This window comes from Phodopus roborovskii, unplaced genomic scaffold, assembly GCF_943737965.1.
Source record: "Phodopus roborovskii unplaced genomic scaffold, PHOROB, whole genome shotgun sequence".
Lineage (NCBI taxonomy): Eukaryota > Metazoa > Chordata > Mammalia > Rodentia > Cricetidae > Phodopus > Phodopus roborovskii.
This window is the reverse complement of record NW_026126460.1, coordinates 12,323,183-12,339,523: the sequence shown is the minus strand read 5'-3', so window position 1 is coordinate 12,339,523 and position 16,341 is coordinate 12,323,183. Positions and strand designations below refer to the sequence as shown.

At 38.6% G+C, this 16,341-nt stretch overlaps 1 protein-coding gene across 2 annotated transcripts in view; it reads right to left on the bottom strand.

The window, feature by feature from the left end:
- Positions 1–7,232: 7,232 nt before the first annotated feature.
- Positions 7,233–16,341, bottom strand: part of Pikfyve (phosphoinositide kinase, FYVE-type zinc finger containing) — an 86,431-nt gene continuing 77,322 nt past the window's right edge. For both annotated transcript variants that reach the window (XM_051190371.1, XM_051190372.1), the window contains 8 exons: positions 15,265–15,429; positions 13,383–13,442; positions 12,495–12,671; positions 11,394–11,497; positions 9,884–10,012; positions 8,643–8,904; positions 8,194–8,268; positions 7,233–7,617 (listed from right to left, as the gene is read on the bottom strand). In XM_051190371.1, coding sequence (XP_051046328.1) covers positions 7,502–7,617; positions 8,194–8,268; positions 8,643–8,904; positions 9,884–10,012; positions 11,394–11,497; positions 12,495–12,671; positions 13,383–13,442; positions 15,265–15,429 — 1,088 coding nt within the window. In that variant the 3' untranslated portion in view covers positions 7,233–7,501. The remainder of the gene's footprint in view (positions 7,618–8,193; positions 8,269–8,642; positions 8,905–9,883; positions 10,013–11,393; positions 11,498–12,494; positions 12,672–13,382; positions 13,443–15,264; positions 15,430–16,341) is intronic.

Here is a 16,341-nt window from a genome sequence, read left to right as displayed (position 1 = left end):
TCCCAGTGCCCTTTCTCCAGCCAGGCCCTCTGCCTCCAAAGTTCCCACCACTGCCCAATAGAGTGCCACCAGCAAGGGACCCCGCCTTCAACACGTGAACCCATAGGGTCAATCTATACTGCAATCACAGCAGTGAGGGAACTAGTCAAAGACAGATGTTAGCATAAAAATCTGAAACAGTAGCAGGTGCTTTGTGTCTGCAGATTCCACATTCGAGGGTTCAAACACCACACATCACACTTAGTAAAATTTATTTGTGTTTGCCCTACATACATATGGATTATTCCTGCCACTGTTTACTACAAGGAAGCAGCCTGTTTATACAGCAGTCACTTTGCCAAAGGGAGCATGAGATCCTCCCTGTGAGCACCAAGCCATTAAGGAGTAGTCTGCTACCTGCTGAGGTAGGGGAGTCTTGGAAACAACCTCAGGGGTTACCAAGGGACAACTGTAGATGTTCCCTAAACTCACACGCCTAGCTTGAAATGATCAATCCTTTGAATTCGGGAGAGGAGAGCATTTTACTATGCTAACACTAACTCTAATTAAAATCAATATCTTGAAGGTAGGTAGAGCTATTCCCATCACAATAAAGTCCACTCATTTTCACAAACTGTCTTGGATCTTATATTTCAATGCTATAGAGAGCACACACTTATAAATTACGTAGTACTTTAGAGCTGGGAAACAAAAAAACTTTTTTAGAAATGGCTTAGTTTTTATAAATAACAAACTAGCATCTGGAATTTCCACCTCAACATGAAAGAGGAAATTTGTGAGAACAAAATGCTAAAGAAAAAGAACTGGGAGACAGGCTCTTTTTGCCCATGGCCTACTAGGGTTTCCTTTGCTCTGAAACGCCAATGTGCAAATCCTAGAAACAAGTGCGTTAGTGACCTCTAGTGGCCACTGTCCATCCCTGCAGCCTCATTTTGTTCAAATACCTTGGTTCTCCAATCCTCTGAGCAGGAAGAGCATTGACAGCAACTCTTTGTTTCACAGAACAGCCAATGCTCTAAAGATGAAAGCTATCAAGTTGAATCTCCCAACATAACAGCAAAGTGGCAATCAGGGAAACAAGATACACAGTAATATTACTGTCCTGCTTTTATTTACAGATTAACAAATTAAGAATCTTGATTTACATGGGGAAAGGTAGGCAGTCTTTCAACAGACAACTCCAAAAACAGTTCCTGGGAAGTACTGTGGACATGAAGTAACATGCTTGTGTGTGCGCCTTGTCAGTTCCTTTCTGGGTCTCCATCTTACCACACAGCTTCCATTCCAGCCTAAGGCAAACCTTTTCTGTGTATAGGCCTGCCTATGAGCCTTTCTTTTATGGATGTATAATGGTCACAGTCACCAAAACCGGTAATTGACTAACTTGTCGGTTCTCCCTGAATTTCACAGTAGGTTTCTTAGGTGATAGACCTTAGCTAATATAACCATCCCTTCCTATTTGTAGGTATTTGGTAGTTTCCTTTTCAAGCAATACATTATTTACAGTCACAGACCGTTTTCTGTTGCTAAAACTGGAATACTATAGACTGAGCAATTTATAAAGAATAAACGTTTAGTCACTTCAGGGTTCCTAGGGCTAGGAGATGGAAAGACAAGGGGCTTCCTCTGGTGACACTCTTCAGATGTTTACAGAGTTAGAGGGCTGATGCAGCACAGGACACCACACTGTGAGAGGGGAGCACAAAAAGGCAAACCCAAACCGGCCTTTTAGTTATTCCAGGATAATTCATTCATCTATTGATGGATCAACCCATTGGTGAGATGTGTGCATCTGTGACCTGATTACCTCTTCAGTCCTCTCTCATTTCTTAGTACCTCACAATGGGGACTAAACTCAAGGTGAGTTTTGATTAGTCATTCGCACCACACTACTTAACATGGTTTTTTTGTTGTTGTTTTTGTTGTTCACTCATCTATTGTGTGTGTGGGGGGGGGGGTATGCACATGTACGTGTCATGTACCACAGTGCACACGTGGAAGTGAGAAAACCAGTCAATTTCCTCCTTCCTTTCACCTTGTAAGTCCAGGATCAAACGAAGGTTGTGTGGCTTGGTGATAAACATGATTACCTAATGAACAATCTCATCAGTCCAAGAAATTAACATTTCTAAAAAAAATTGGGCATCTGAATTGTTTATTCCAAACCTGATCAGATTTAAAGACTATGATTACAAAGTATTCTGAAGAAGACAAATGTTCAGGTGCTTCAGTATGCACTTACACGCCCATTCTGTACAACCTGCCTCATCTTCTAAAAGAGCATCTCTTACAACAGTCAGGACTTAGCGCATTGTGATTCTTCCGCCTAAGTGGTAAATCAACAAGGAAACAAACAGGGAGAGTATGGAAGCAAAGCTGTTGCCTCAGCCTATTCCCTTTACCAGGGTGGGTAACTGAACAGAGTGAGGAGAAGGAATCTCCACTTTGCAAGTGGCAGTGCTAATCTTCCTCTAACAGCTCTCAAGTATCCCAGTCTGCTGGCCAAAAGGTACAGGCCTTTGTCAGATGGTAAAAGCCATGTCCTTTATAACTGTACATGAGTGACCTTTGTTAGTTTTCATATATACCTGAGTGTACTAAATCATTTACCTGAATCCCCATAACACTAACATAGAAATAAAAAGCTTTAAAACGCCAACAGGCCTAAGACAGTCAAAATTATTTCAAAAAGTGTCTGTAGTCAGGATTCTCTAGAGGAACAAAACCAAAAATGGCACATTCTCTCTCTCTCTCTCTCTCTCTCTCTCTCTCTCTCTCTCTTTCTCTCTCTCTCTCTAATTTTATATATAAATATATATTTATATATATAATTATAGGGCCACCTGAAGACATCCTCCACAGGGTTGGATGTCTCAGGTGCTCTTCAGTATACACCAAAACTCCAAAACCCCGAAGAAGTAGGCACTAATGCTAGTGGAGGAATGAACTTGCCAGCCAGGGGACAAACCAGCAAAGAGAGAGCCTCCTCCTTCCATACCTTTCTACAGGGTACCAGCAGGTGTGGCCCAAATGAAAGGTGGATCTCCCAAGCTCAAAAGATCTGGATTAAAAGTGGGTCTTCCCACTTCAAAAGATTTAATTAAAAGAAAAATCCCTCACAGGTAGGCCAGCTGCTTGGATTTAAGTTAATTTCAGGTGTAATCAAGTTGAGAACCAAGAATGGCTATCATAGGGCCAAACCATGTCTCCTATTCGGGGTATTTAGATGTTTAGAAGAGTCCGTAGAATAATTCCTGCAATTTAAGTCCAATTCCTTGACTGATTTTTCCTAGTGTCCTTTTTTATGCATATACACAGAAGGTCAGAGGAAAACCTGCAGGAAATGGGTTCTCTCCTTCCACTATGGGGGTTTCTGGAATGGGAATTCAGGTCTTTCAGGTTTGGCAGGAAGTACCATACCATTGAGCTGGCATACACTTGCATTTCAAGTCACAGGAGGCCTTCAATGGCCTTCACTCTTTGCTGGCTAGGAAAGGTTCCATTCAAACCTCTTTATGGAGCTGAGATATTCTTGAGTCAGAAGTTCCTAATCCTTAGTCAAAAACAAGTAGAAAAGACTTCTGAAGCCTGCTGGAGAGGGAGAATCTGTTTACCTCAGTGATCTGGTCTGTGGGAGGCTACCCACAATGCAGGAGATTATCCAACACACATGTTCATAGAGGCAGCATTGAGTAGACTCAGTGGGTTTAAAAACAGAACACATGAAATTTGCAAGAAAGGTGTTGGGAAGAGGATGGGAAAGAATTGAAGGGGAGAGAACAGGGAGGGGGTGTGAATTTGATCAAAACACATTATATGCATGTACGAAATTCTCAAACAATAAAAAAGGACACATTAGAAACAGAGAGAAAAGAGACTGTAGAGCTGATCTACTATTCCGTCTCCCAGTGCTGGAAACCCAAACTTTCAGTACTCACCAGTCATGCCATTTTGCAAAAAGGTCTTCTCCCAACACAGAAAACAAAAGCCCAAAGCATTAGCTCCAAAATGAACTCCATGTCCCCCAAATAAGATATAACACCGGATGATGACACCCCATCAATGTGTGGAATGGACAGGGCAAGCTCCTATTCCATCTTCCAGACAAAAGTGGTTCTCATGGCCTTGGGACCACAACTGTGAGCAGCACTGAGATGGGTTCAACTTCAGTCAGTACAGTATTTGCCTTCAAATTCATAGGAGAAAGTAATGGAAGATAGAGCTCCACCCACTCACACAATTTGCAGATCCTGCGTAGAAATGGGCATCCCTTCCTTGTAAAAACAGGAAGAATGGGAAGGACCATACAGCTATGCCCATTATTGGTCAGAATGCAAAACTGAAATTCTCCCACTGGAAACAGAAGGAGAAGAGAATGAACAAAAAGAACAAAAGAACACAAGCTGGCAAGAACTTCCTCTCACTTTGTTAGCTTCTTCAAACAGATCCAAAACTCAATAGAGTAAGTAAATTCCAGTTTATTGTATGTCCTCTTTATTTACAGTACAAGTCTCTAAAAGGCTAGGGTAGTTATCTTTAAATAATGTCAATCATATAAAACAGTTGGAAACAAAGTTAGAGAAATATTCACATTTCAATACTTTTAATATTGAGTTTTCATATTAAATAAGGATGCTACTGTAAATTACAATGTTATTTGTTGATGAAAGACATTATGTACATTTCTTTTACAAAACTGGTAAAGCAGCATTAACAAAACTGCTCATGATTGTAATTTTCATTTTTTCCTATAATATACTGCACCGTTACAAAACCAACCAAAAAAGGGCATTGCACTAGATGTTTAAATACTGCTAAGTCACTTTGAGAGCATGAATGTCCTGGTCAGACTTCACCAGGCCCACTAACAACAGTTTTCACACTTGAAACAGCTAACTTTCTACAAGCTGATAACCTTTCTTGGTATTGCCAAGAAGCCCACTGGTTAAAGTGCCAAGAAACCATCAGCCACAAAGGTGTCATACAAGCCAAATGCTGGCATGAATGACCCTATTATTCACATAGATGCTCAGATGTCCGTAGGAAACCTTGAGAAGCTATAAAAACCTCAGTGGACTACAAAGGGCTCACAACAGCTTATTTCTCCTTTCTTCCCTCAGGTACAAAGGAAAAAAGTAAGTCTCTTCTTTTTTTTTTAAACAAAATTTTATGTTATCAAAAAGCTTCATATTTATAAACAAGATTTTTATACAAAGCAACATGCTGACATAATTCTCTCATGTTGCTATCAATTACTTTGGAATTCATATTATATTCTGAGCATGTGATTTCTTCCTCATTCACAACTTTTCAACATTAATAGTCTCTAGACCATGACAGAGAGTTCAAGAGGACAGACAACAGCCATTCAATTCAAAGCACTCCAAATACTATCTATACATACATATACATGGTAGCAGCTAAATGCAAGTAGCCAGGAGTCACACACTTGTACCTTGCAAAATAGTTCAATTGTGTGTTTCCCCTTCATTAACACCAGCTTGGCATTAATTTTAAAAGGTCAAGTCAAGCTTTCAAAGCAATAACTCTGCCTCAGAAAATTTAGTCACCAAAATGCCAGAGGCAACAATACTTTAAAAAGCAAAACTGCTTTCCAAGTCAGGGGCAAGAGAGGATGGAGATGCCATGTCCTGTTGGAGGTTACTGCCCTGGAGCTCAGCTATGTGCACTGTACTGAAACCAACAAGAAAAACAGCAGGAAAAGGCATCATTCTAGTTCTGAGAAGTGAGGAGGACATAGCCCTAACCAAACAGACAGAATAAATGAACAGACACAAACAGAGGTGGCATTCCGAACCAGACACAAAAGTCTTTGTTTCTGGGTATACAGAAAGTAAGTGTTCCGTGCCATCTTCACATCGGTACAACTCCTTTACTGACTTCTAATATCACAACTGGACTCGTAGTGTTTGGTCCACCTTCACAAGGCACAGATGCAAGGCTGATGAGGCCAAGGCTTAACATCAGGTAGACATAAGACCTCATTCAACTTGCTGAGTTCAAAACTAGTCATGCTCTCAATAAGCAACAAACGGCTTCATTCTCTACAGCAAACTTGCCAAACTTGTGCCTAGTTAGGGTGCAGACTATCCTACATAGCAAAATATACCCAATCTTTCTCTCTCTCTTTTTTTTTAATATTGATGTGCTATTAGAGAAAATCTGAAAAAATGGAATTATTACAACTTTATAAATGTCCAAATATCCTTGTTACATAAAAGCCAAGAGGACATGGGCACCATTGTGGGGTAAGAGCCTGTCCTCAGAGTCCAGGGTCCCTGACCACTTTTCAGATGAAACTGCAGACTACTAACAAGGTCCTTATGTGGGAGGCACTTCACCAATCAGCATCTCTCAGCAGCCCTGCTCAGTGTGGGAGAAACTTAAAAATGAGAATATCCACACTGAAACGGTTCCTACTGAACTGCTAGAAGTATTGAAAGATACTTTCCCACTATTAAAAAAAAAGTTCCTTCTCAGTTTCTTGGATTGGCTCTAATCTATCTTTTACTGTTAAGAAAAAAAAAAATCATTGTTAATTATTCACTTAGGGATTCAGTGACTATATATTCACTTACTGCTCATTTTGTTTCCCCAAAATGAGAGGAAACTCCAGAATGTGGGTCTGAGTGCTGTTTGGCACATTACAGAGAAGTTTTAAACAAGCTCCTTACAAAGACCTAAGAAAGGCTTTAAAGCTAACAGTTGTAGGCTCTCATCACCCACAGAAAAGATAGAATGTTAACACAGTTAAAAACACAGTTAAAAACAAAGTAAGATGGAGAATACAGAGTATGGCAGGATTCCCAGTCAAAATTCCTAACAAAGCAAGCACCATTCTGTTTAACTGGCAATTGATAAATCAGACTTTTCCTAACGTTTCAGAAATTATAAGAACAAACACAAAGTTACTACATAGGAAACAAAATGTATTAAGCAAGTCTGTACTTGCCTTCTCAGGGAAAAAGTATAAAATGTGATGCCAGACAGCCACAGACTACCAAATGGTAGTTCCAATCTACTACATAGACTGACAGATTGTATCAGCCACAGTCTACCAGACAGACAGCCACAATCTACCAGTCACAATTTATCAGATAGTCACAATCTATCAGTCGACCACACAGTCAATCAGACAGCTTTATTCTTCACACAATTGAGTTAGTAAATATGAGAACTCAATTTCTTACTCTACATATTCATTCATCTCTAATCGCAGCCCCTTAAAAAAGATCCTGTCTAACTTTGTACAGTTTCCCGATTTACAGGCAGCTAATTTCAAGTAACAGAAGCAAAGTACAATCCATGGAGCTTTTACCCCACAATTATGGACAGTCTAAAGACAGTCTGAACAGTCACAGAACTGAAAGGCCTTTGTGTTCAGTGGTATATGAGACAAAGAAATAAAACGTGTCATAGAGTTTGGGTCTCTTGCTCAGATCCACTTTCCTTCACAGTGTTTCAAATCATCTGCACGATTTCAGCAATTCAAATCCAACCCTGTCCAGTGGTCTGGCACCATCAGGAAATACTTGTCCATTGCTTCACAAAATCTAGTCCTATACAACTCTGGAGAGACCACGGTTGGCATTTTACCTAAGATAATGAAAGACAAAAGGGAAGAATAAAACTGTTTAAATGTATGTGCATATAAAAAACAAATTGGGCAACTGACTTAACAAACCATAAACTGCTACATGCCAAAGCACTCTCTGAGAGTGGAGGCAGGGTGTCTGCTATGACTGACAGACACACACAGACACACAGACACACACACACACAGCCATATAGCTGCATGAGTTCTTCTCTTGAGCTCAGAGATTTCTAAACTCAGGAATGAACTACAGAATCGAAAAGATAGCAAGTGTTACTTAAAGACAATCTTTTATTCAGAATCTCTGGCTTTTTAAAAACTTCTTACTCTGAAAACCTCTGTCATAAACCCAGTATTTCCCTACTTAAATACTTCTTCGCATTAAAGTCATTTCTGAAAATCAGAGCAAGCATATTAGTTTGGTTTGGTTTTGTGTGTAGAAAGGGGGTCTTAATCATGATGCTCCTACCTCAGACTCCTACGCACTGGAATTACAGTAAACCGCCATGCCTGACTACCATGCTTTAGCATCTTAAAAATTCAAGGAATATATGAGAATAGTTTAAACATTTTCTCACCTTGGCCTCCTAAAATTCCTGTTGACTTCACAACCATCTCGAGCTTTTTGTCCCATGTAAATGTTCGAATATAATCTAGGGATGGAACGAGGGCAACATGAGCAGAAAGCTATCATAAGCATAAGCCAGAAGGTCACAATGCCTATTTCTATGACACTTTCACTACTGCTGTTCAAAGGGCTGTCCCCACATTACTCTGGTTAATTCCTACAATCATGACACAGAGCCTCCTTTTAAAGTAATTATCATTACTTTTTCATTTATATTTTGGAAATTAAGAAACTAAACAGAACAGACTAGATGAAAACTTGTTTGTGAACTTTGAAATTATAAATGAAAGCTTCCAAAAATATCCAGTGATTATGATACTACATGAGTTCAGCAGACTCTCTGAAATTTTACTCTAGTTTTAATCATGAGCTATAAGTAGAGTACAATTATTGACTTACCTATGATTCCAACTACCAGCTCATTGCTAGTGTCATCTCGACCAACCAGCAAAGAATAGTCTATAATGAGGTGGCTCGAAAGGAAATGGGCATCACTATGGATGGAAGTTCTCAGCACAGATTTGGAATGGGAACGAATATACAGAGGGTTGTCACGAACCATCTTTAAGAGGTTTTCATCCAGTAGAACTACATCACAACTCTCTTTCCCAGTGTCAGTTTTTACATTTCGATTTCTAAGTGAACCTTTCAAATCAAAAACCTAGCAAAACAAAAAGTCTTTATCATTGATGTGCAAATTTGCCCCTATAGTTAATTAGTGCAATTAAAAGGCAAAAAGATTCCTTGTGGTTACTATAATATACACAGCTAAATTTTATTTCAAACTTTAACTTTCCTAATATAGATCACAAATACAGAGTGATAGAAACATGATATAAAAAGTACATAGTATATGATACATTAAATTTGTGGTGATACAATTGTACCATATAAAACAATATACTGGTATTCAATAGAACAGTTCAGAACTAATCTGTCAATGTAACCAATTTTAAAATATATTAAGTTTCAGATTGTTTAACAGTATGAAAGAAGACACAAATAGTCTTGGGAAACAAAATATTAAAACTCTATATAATTATTTAAGGCAATGTACATGGGAGAACATAAATTTCAGAGTATCTGGAAAGTAGGAATGTCAAAGAACTCAATGAGTAGAACCATCCAAGAGTGTGTTCTACAGACCAGTGTTAGCCAGTTACTCCTGGCTCATGAAGATGTTACAGCTAGCAGCAGACATAAAGCACACAGTGTAGCTCAGCCTGCGTTCTCATACAAAGACATTCTCAGGTCAAGGAGCAGCACTTCAAAAAGCACTATGAAGTCTAGAAGAGGTGCCTAGTTAGCTGCAGCAGGTAGAAATGACATTCTCACAACACCTAAACCAACATAAAACAGCCAAGGACTGGCAGGTGCTCAATCTCTCTAGGGCTCAGCTAATTTGATTTTAAAATTAAGAAGGTATGAGAACAACTTCCTTCTTAATCCACAAGCCTCCTGATTCTAAAATATTAAATTTTACAATGAGTTACATACTAATTTTTCTTTCTTCCAAAAATAAGTTAAATGTTCACTGTTGACTAACAAACGCTGTTGTTCAAATTTACTATATACATATTCAAGAACCAAACTACAAAGGGTCCTCACAGTCGAGCGCTTCACACAGTCCAGTATCTCACCTGTGCCATCTTCCTCCCATAGAACAGGTTTTCCATGACAAGGAGATCTAACTTCTTCTCAGTGTTGTTCTGAGAGTTCTTATAACCAATTCTGTAAACACCAAGAATTTTGGCCAAAGCAGTGGGCCTCTAATCAAAAAGAGATCAAAATAAACTATTACCAAAATAAGATTATCTCTAAGTCATATAGTATCTGGTTTATCCATGTATTAGCCAAGAATGATTATCTACTGATATACCAGCAACAGGTACTTGAAATTCTTCAAAGTCAGAAGTTGCAATTGAATATAATGCATGCCAGTAACAATGGTAGATCCATAAATTGTATAACAGGATAGCCCTTCACAGCAGTTCAAATTAAAAGACTTTATCATCACATGGATATTATTTCTCCCAATAATCTGCAATAAATTATTACTTAACAACAACCCCCCCAAAAAAATCCCTTGTAATTCCTTCATAAAATATTCACGGTCATTTATCAATGGCAAGTGGGCAAACATAAGCCACTGTTTTCCCTGATAGCTAAGGGAAGCACCTTCCCATTTCTCAACAAAAATATAAGTCATAATGTTAGTTGGAGTCAGTCGTATAGGTCTCTAGACATAAATGCCCTTCCCTGATAATGAGATCAACAACTAACTTATCCACCATCATGGAGCCCTCATCTAGCACCTGTTGGAAACAGAAGCAAACACCCATAACTAAACATTGAGTCAAACTAGAATCCAGATGCAGAGAAAGAGGACAAGACCAGGTTGCAGAAACACATAGAGACAGCTGACCTGAACAAGGAGGAGCTAACGACCCCCAGACTGATAGCTGGGAATCCAGCATGGAACTGACTCAGACCCCCTGAATATGGGTCTCAGCTAGAAGGACTGAGCAGTCTAAGTGACCTCAGACAGTGGAACCAGGATGTATTCCTGGTGCACAAAAGGACCTTGCAGACACATCCCCCATGGAAGGATAACTGCCTTAATCTAGAGACAGGAGAGAAGTCCTAGTCCGTACTTCAAATGACTTGACAGATTTACATGACCCCACCTGGATAGCATAGCCCTACAAGTGGAATGGGGATGGGGGGATGGGAAGGGAGGGTGGTCAGGGTGAATGTGAGGGGGGAGAGAAGGTAAGAAGGACGAAGGAAGGGAGGGAGAAGGGAGGGAGGGGGAACTGGGATCGACGTGTAAAATAAAAAAAAATAATAAAAAAGAAAAAAATTCATTAGATGAACATCTAATAGTCTCAATTAACTTATGTGTGTGTGTGTGTGTGTGTGTGTGTGTGTAAGTATGTATACACCAATCAAAAGCTAATTGCTTAAGGTTACATGGTTGCTCAATGGCAGAGGTAAGAAACTCTCCATTCCTTCACATCGCAATAGTGTAAGAGAGATCCCAGGTGTGCCCTGCTCTTACCTTAGCACAGAGAAAGCTTTTGTCATGAACTGAGGATATAAAAAGTCCCAATGAACTGTAACTACAAACCAAGACTTAAGGATTTATACCTTTTGTTGAACAGCATTTGTGATATAATTGAAGTAGTGTGGTGCAAAGTCAAGGAAAGACTGGACTTCCAAACGGGGCATTTGCTTCAAAATGAATCTATCATCTACAAGGAAGAAATGCCACATTTATTCACCAGAATACATATTGTCTGTTCTAAAGTAAAAGTGAAATCATTCCAGAGAACCCAAACCACCTGTTTATTTTGTTCTGAGACTTTTTTTTAACCAATAGTGAAAATTTTGATCAGCAAGCAATTCGCAATTAAAATATTAGGAGTCCTAAAGATTATATGGACAAGAACATCTACTTTTTAAATCTACCCTCAAATCTAAATTCACAGCATGAATTCATTTACTTTTTAGAACTGTCAAAGAAAATGCTACTTTAGTAACTCTTGAAAGTTATTAAAGTTTTTATCAAGTCACAAATCTTAACTTTCCTGAATAATTTTGTGTTCAGTGGGTATTATGCATTAAGTAAGCCTGTGTAGGAAAGAACTTGGCCTTTGAATATTCTGGCCAAACATTTCTGCTGTTACCTTTCTATTAGCAGTTCTGTGGCACCCAACCAAGTTTCCCACAAGCTGTTTGCTATGGTTTGAATTTGAAATATTCCCCTCCAGTCCCATGTTTTCAAGCTTGTTTAGTATAGGATACTACTATGGGGAGGTGTGAAACATTTAGGATGTGGGTCACAGTTGGAAAACAGAGATTATTTATTTTCCCTCCACTCCTGCCTCACTTTCTGCTTCCTGTCTGAGGTGATGTGAATGGCTACCAACCACCACATGCTCCCACTGCCAACACTCAGGAGCTGAAACATGAGCCAAGATAAACCTGTTCTCCCTTAAGCTGTCTCCATCAGATATTTGGATCACAGAGATATTACATAACTAATGTAGTTTCTACATACATTTGGAAAACTCAGAATTAGAAAGAGATCAGCAAGCATTTGACCTACGTCTGAGCCTATAGTCTTCTAAGATTTTATGGCTCTTCTCGGGAACAGAAAGAAATGAGAGAACACTGTTTGCCAACAGCTAATACACAAGTGCTTCGTGAACTGTCTCAAGGTAAAGAACGGCGAGTAAAGAGAATTACCTTCAGTGGCATAGAAAGCAGCTCCTGACTTGCCTCCCCGGGCCTGCCAGGGTGATGAATGAGAAAGGGAGCGAATGAAATCTTCTTCACTGCTGCCCAGAACCACTTCACGCATCTTATGGAATTCTCCTGCGTAGTACAGCCGACAGTAAAACTTGGCATTCGCATCCGAAAATTCTACAAAGATAATTGAAAGAGGAGAGGACAAAAGGTATATAAACAGAAAAATCTCTTCTCTCTCCAAGTACCAACACATTATGAAAGAAGGCATCTTTCATAATGAAGTAAGAATCTGGTCAATCACAATTATATAATGGTGAGCTTAACAGTATCAGGGAATACCAACTGACCACTCTTACTTATCTTCGAACAACTCTAATATAAGACTGTGCTCTACTTTTACAGTGGCTACTGATTTTCTTCACTGTACTTCTAAAGCTATTCTTAAACATCATCTTTTATGAGCACATGGCCATATGGCACTGAGGATCGAACCCAGGGCGAAAAACGTGCTGGGCAAGAACATCATCCCCAGTTTGTCAATCTCTGTGTTTCTCAATTACATAGCAAGAAAATATTCAAATTTTAAAAATTAAAGTATAATTTATAAATATATTACAATATAATTAAATCAAGAAAATAAGTAGTACAGGTTTTATAAATTAAATAAAACTCTTACCAACACCTAACACTAATTTAAACAAAACAAAACCAGTCCATTTATCTAGAATGAAATTACACATATAGTCCCTGTCCTTAGACAAAATGGTATTGTGGGGGGGGGGGGGGGAGAAGAGGGGAGTGGTAGGAGAGGAGGGAGGGGGAACTAGCATTGGAATGTAAACAATAAATTAATTAAAAAAGGAAAAAGTATTATTGTATACTTACGAAGTTCCACATGAGGATTTGTGAGTTGTTTCCTCTGTGTATCTCCTCCTTCTGCCTCATCTAAAAAGTTTAATATCATTAGTTAAAGCAAAACATAGTTAGAAGTTCATTTTGTCTTTTTACCCAATACAGCAACTAAAGTTATCAAAATAATAATACAAATATCTTAATCGAATCACTATAAAACACATACTGGACAAAGTGTGTAAATGTCTACAATAAAAATGTATGTTATTTCCTGAGATTTCACTATTTCAGGCTGGATCACTTTTCTTACAGGTAAGTGATTTATTTCTGTGACAGCAATACAGTAAACTCAACTTTTTACAACAAAAATCCCATGGCTTTGACATATTTTTTTCTAAGTGTAAATATATAAACACGTTTCTTCAACATATTAAAGTCTTATATAGTTGTTTTTTCTTTTGCATTTGACTCATCTTTCTGGCCAGATCCACTGTGTTTACTGTAGATGAGGAACATATCCTAATATCTTAAAAAAAAAAAAAAAAAAAAAAAAAAAAAACCAACCATACCCTAAGTTTCACATTTCAAAACCATTTGTTAGGCTTCATATCCCTCCAAGAAATACATTATACACACCTATAGTCAAACTACTGAATAGTAAGCAGATATTTTAATAACTAGTAGAGAAAATTTATTAGTTGCTATTTTTTTTTTGTCTTGTTTTGCTTAGCTTTGAAGTAGGGTGATCTAAACTGGCCATGAACTCACAATCCTCCTGCCTCAGCTTACTGAGTGTTAAGATTATAGCTGCATACCACCAAGACAATCTTCAGTTTTGATTTTTTTCTTTTTTATATAAAATATATGTTGATCATATTCTTTTCCCTCCCCGAGCTCCTCCAAGATCCTCTACTCCTCCCTACCCAACCAACTTCATGCTCTCATGTTCTGATCCTCTTTCCCAAATCAGAAAAGGGAGGGAGAGAGGGAAAGGGAGAAGGAGGGAGGGAAGATGGGGGGGGCATGAAGGTCAAAGCAAAATCTATTAAGACAAAAAAAAATACTTAAACAAAACATGCATATATATAAAAACAAAAAAATAGTCTGTAATCTGTGTTGCGTTGTCCAATTACTCCTGGGTCGTGGGGCCTGCCCTAGAGTGTGGTTGATAAACTCAGCGATACTCCATTGGCAAGAACTGACTTTCCTTTCCTAGCAGGAATCAATTACTACTAACAGCTTCTTGGTTAGGAGTAGGACTTTCAAAGCAGACAAAAAAAAAAAAAAAAAAAATCCCTGTATTAAGGAAGAGCAATTGCTATGTTTTAAACTACTGGTCCATGATTTAACTTACAAGTCACCAACAATTTCTTAAACACTTCACTAAGTTACAACTATTCAACTGGCCGATTTAATGTAAAGCAATCAGACAACAGGAAATGAATGCATATGCCCCTATTATTTTTAGTAGCAGCAGAATTGGTCAAATTTGCCATATCTGAACATAATTAATTAGGTAACATAATTTTTAAATATCAAAATGAATTTGCACATAAATAGCCACATCTTACAGGGACTGAGAAAGAAAGAAAACATCTGGAGGGGATAATGGACAATGAAAAGGTTAATGTATATTATAAATTACATTTACATGCATAATGCCACTGAGCCCTTAAAAGACTTTGCTTTTGTTTCATTATAGGTACGGACACTGAGGATTCCTGATTCTAGCACAAAAGAAATAGCATTGCAGACATCTGAAGCCAGATGGACTCTGCAAGTATCATGTTGTTTTTGGTGTATTACACTAAAGAGTTAAAATAGAGAGTGCCCTGGGTTCAGCAAAGAATTACTTACAAAACCGAGGAAAATAAATTAAAGCTTAAAAGAAGCACATGTGGTCCACTTAACACACCTTGAGGCTCCAGGCCTTGGCTCTCTGTCCCCTCTTTGCCGGTCTGCCCAACCTGGTAGTAAGCACTGTCAGCCCCACGTAAGGTTTCTCTCTTCTGAGAAGAGAGGTCAGGGCTCTTCCCTGAAGTTCCTCTGAAGAAGGACAACATTCCTGAAGCTTTTTTGGCTTAAAAATAAAAGATAACATATTAATTTACATATTACTAAGGCTGGAAAAGAAGTTTCCAACCTTTGTTGGCAGGAGTCCTGTTGCGTATGTAGCTAAGGGTCTGCCTTGCTCAGATATACTTGTTTACAGACTTTAATCCCACATGCTGCTGCTGTTTCTGAGTGAGTGGGCACCCTCACTGGAAACAAGACAAATGTTCAACTAGTTGAAGGTCAAATGTAAGAATTCTCCAGAAAGCCACACACAACTCTTTTTAAAGCAGTCATATTTTAAGCAGTAGAATGAATTAGCACAGCGTTCTTAAAATATTGCAGTAGAGTTACAAATCTTAACGTGAAACAATTTTACCACAAGCTGCAAGAATTCAGAGTTAAAGGTAACATCCTTGTATCTTTTGTGCTCTGAACTGTTTTAAGATTAATTTATTTTCATGTTCATGAATGCCTGTGGAAGCCAGAATCCCCTGGAACTGGAGAAACAGAAAGTTGTTAACTATCATGTGGATGACAGACTCAAACCCAGGTTCACTCGAAGAGTGAAAGAGCAGCCAGCATTCAGCCCCTAAGCCAGCTTTCTAGTCCCTGTATTCCATATTTTAACAGAGAAAAACATTGTGTTCTCAGTACCTTTCAAAAAAAAAATATATATATATATCATATATATATATATATAATATATATATATATATCATATATCATATATCACAAGGGGCTGGAAAGACAGACAGCAAAGCAACTAAAAACATCGTATTGCTCTAGCAGAGGACTGAGGGTCTGTCCCCAGCACCCACAGCAGACAGCTCAAACTGCCCCTAACTCCAGCTGTAAATCTGACACCTTCTTGTGATCCAATGGGCACCTAGACTAAAATGCACACGCACGTGCGCGCGCGCACACACACACACACACA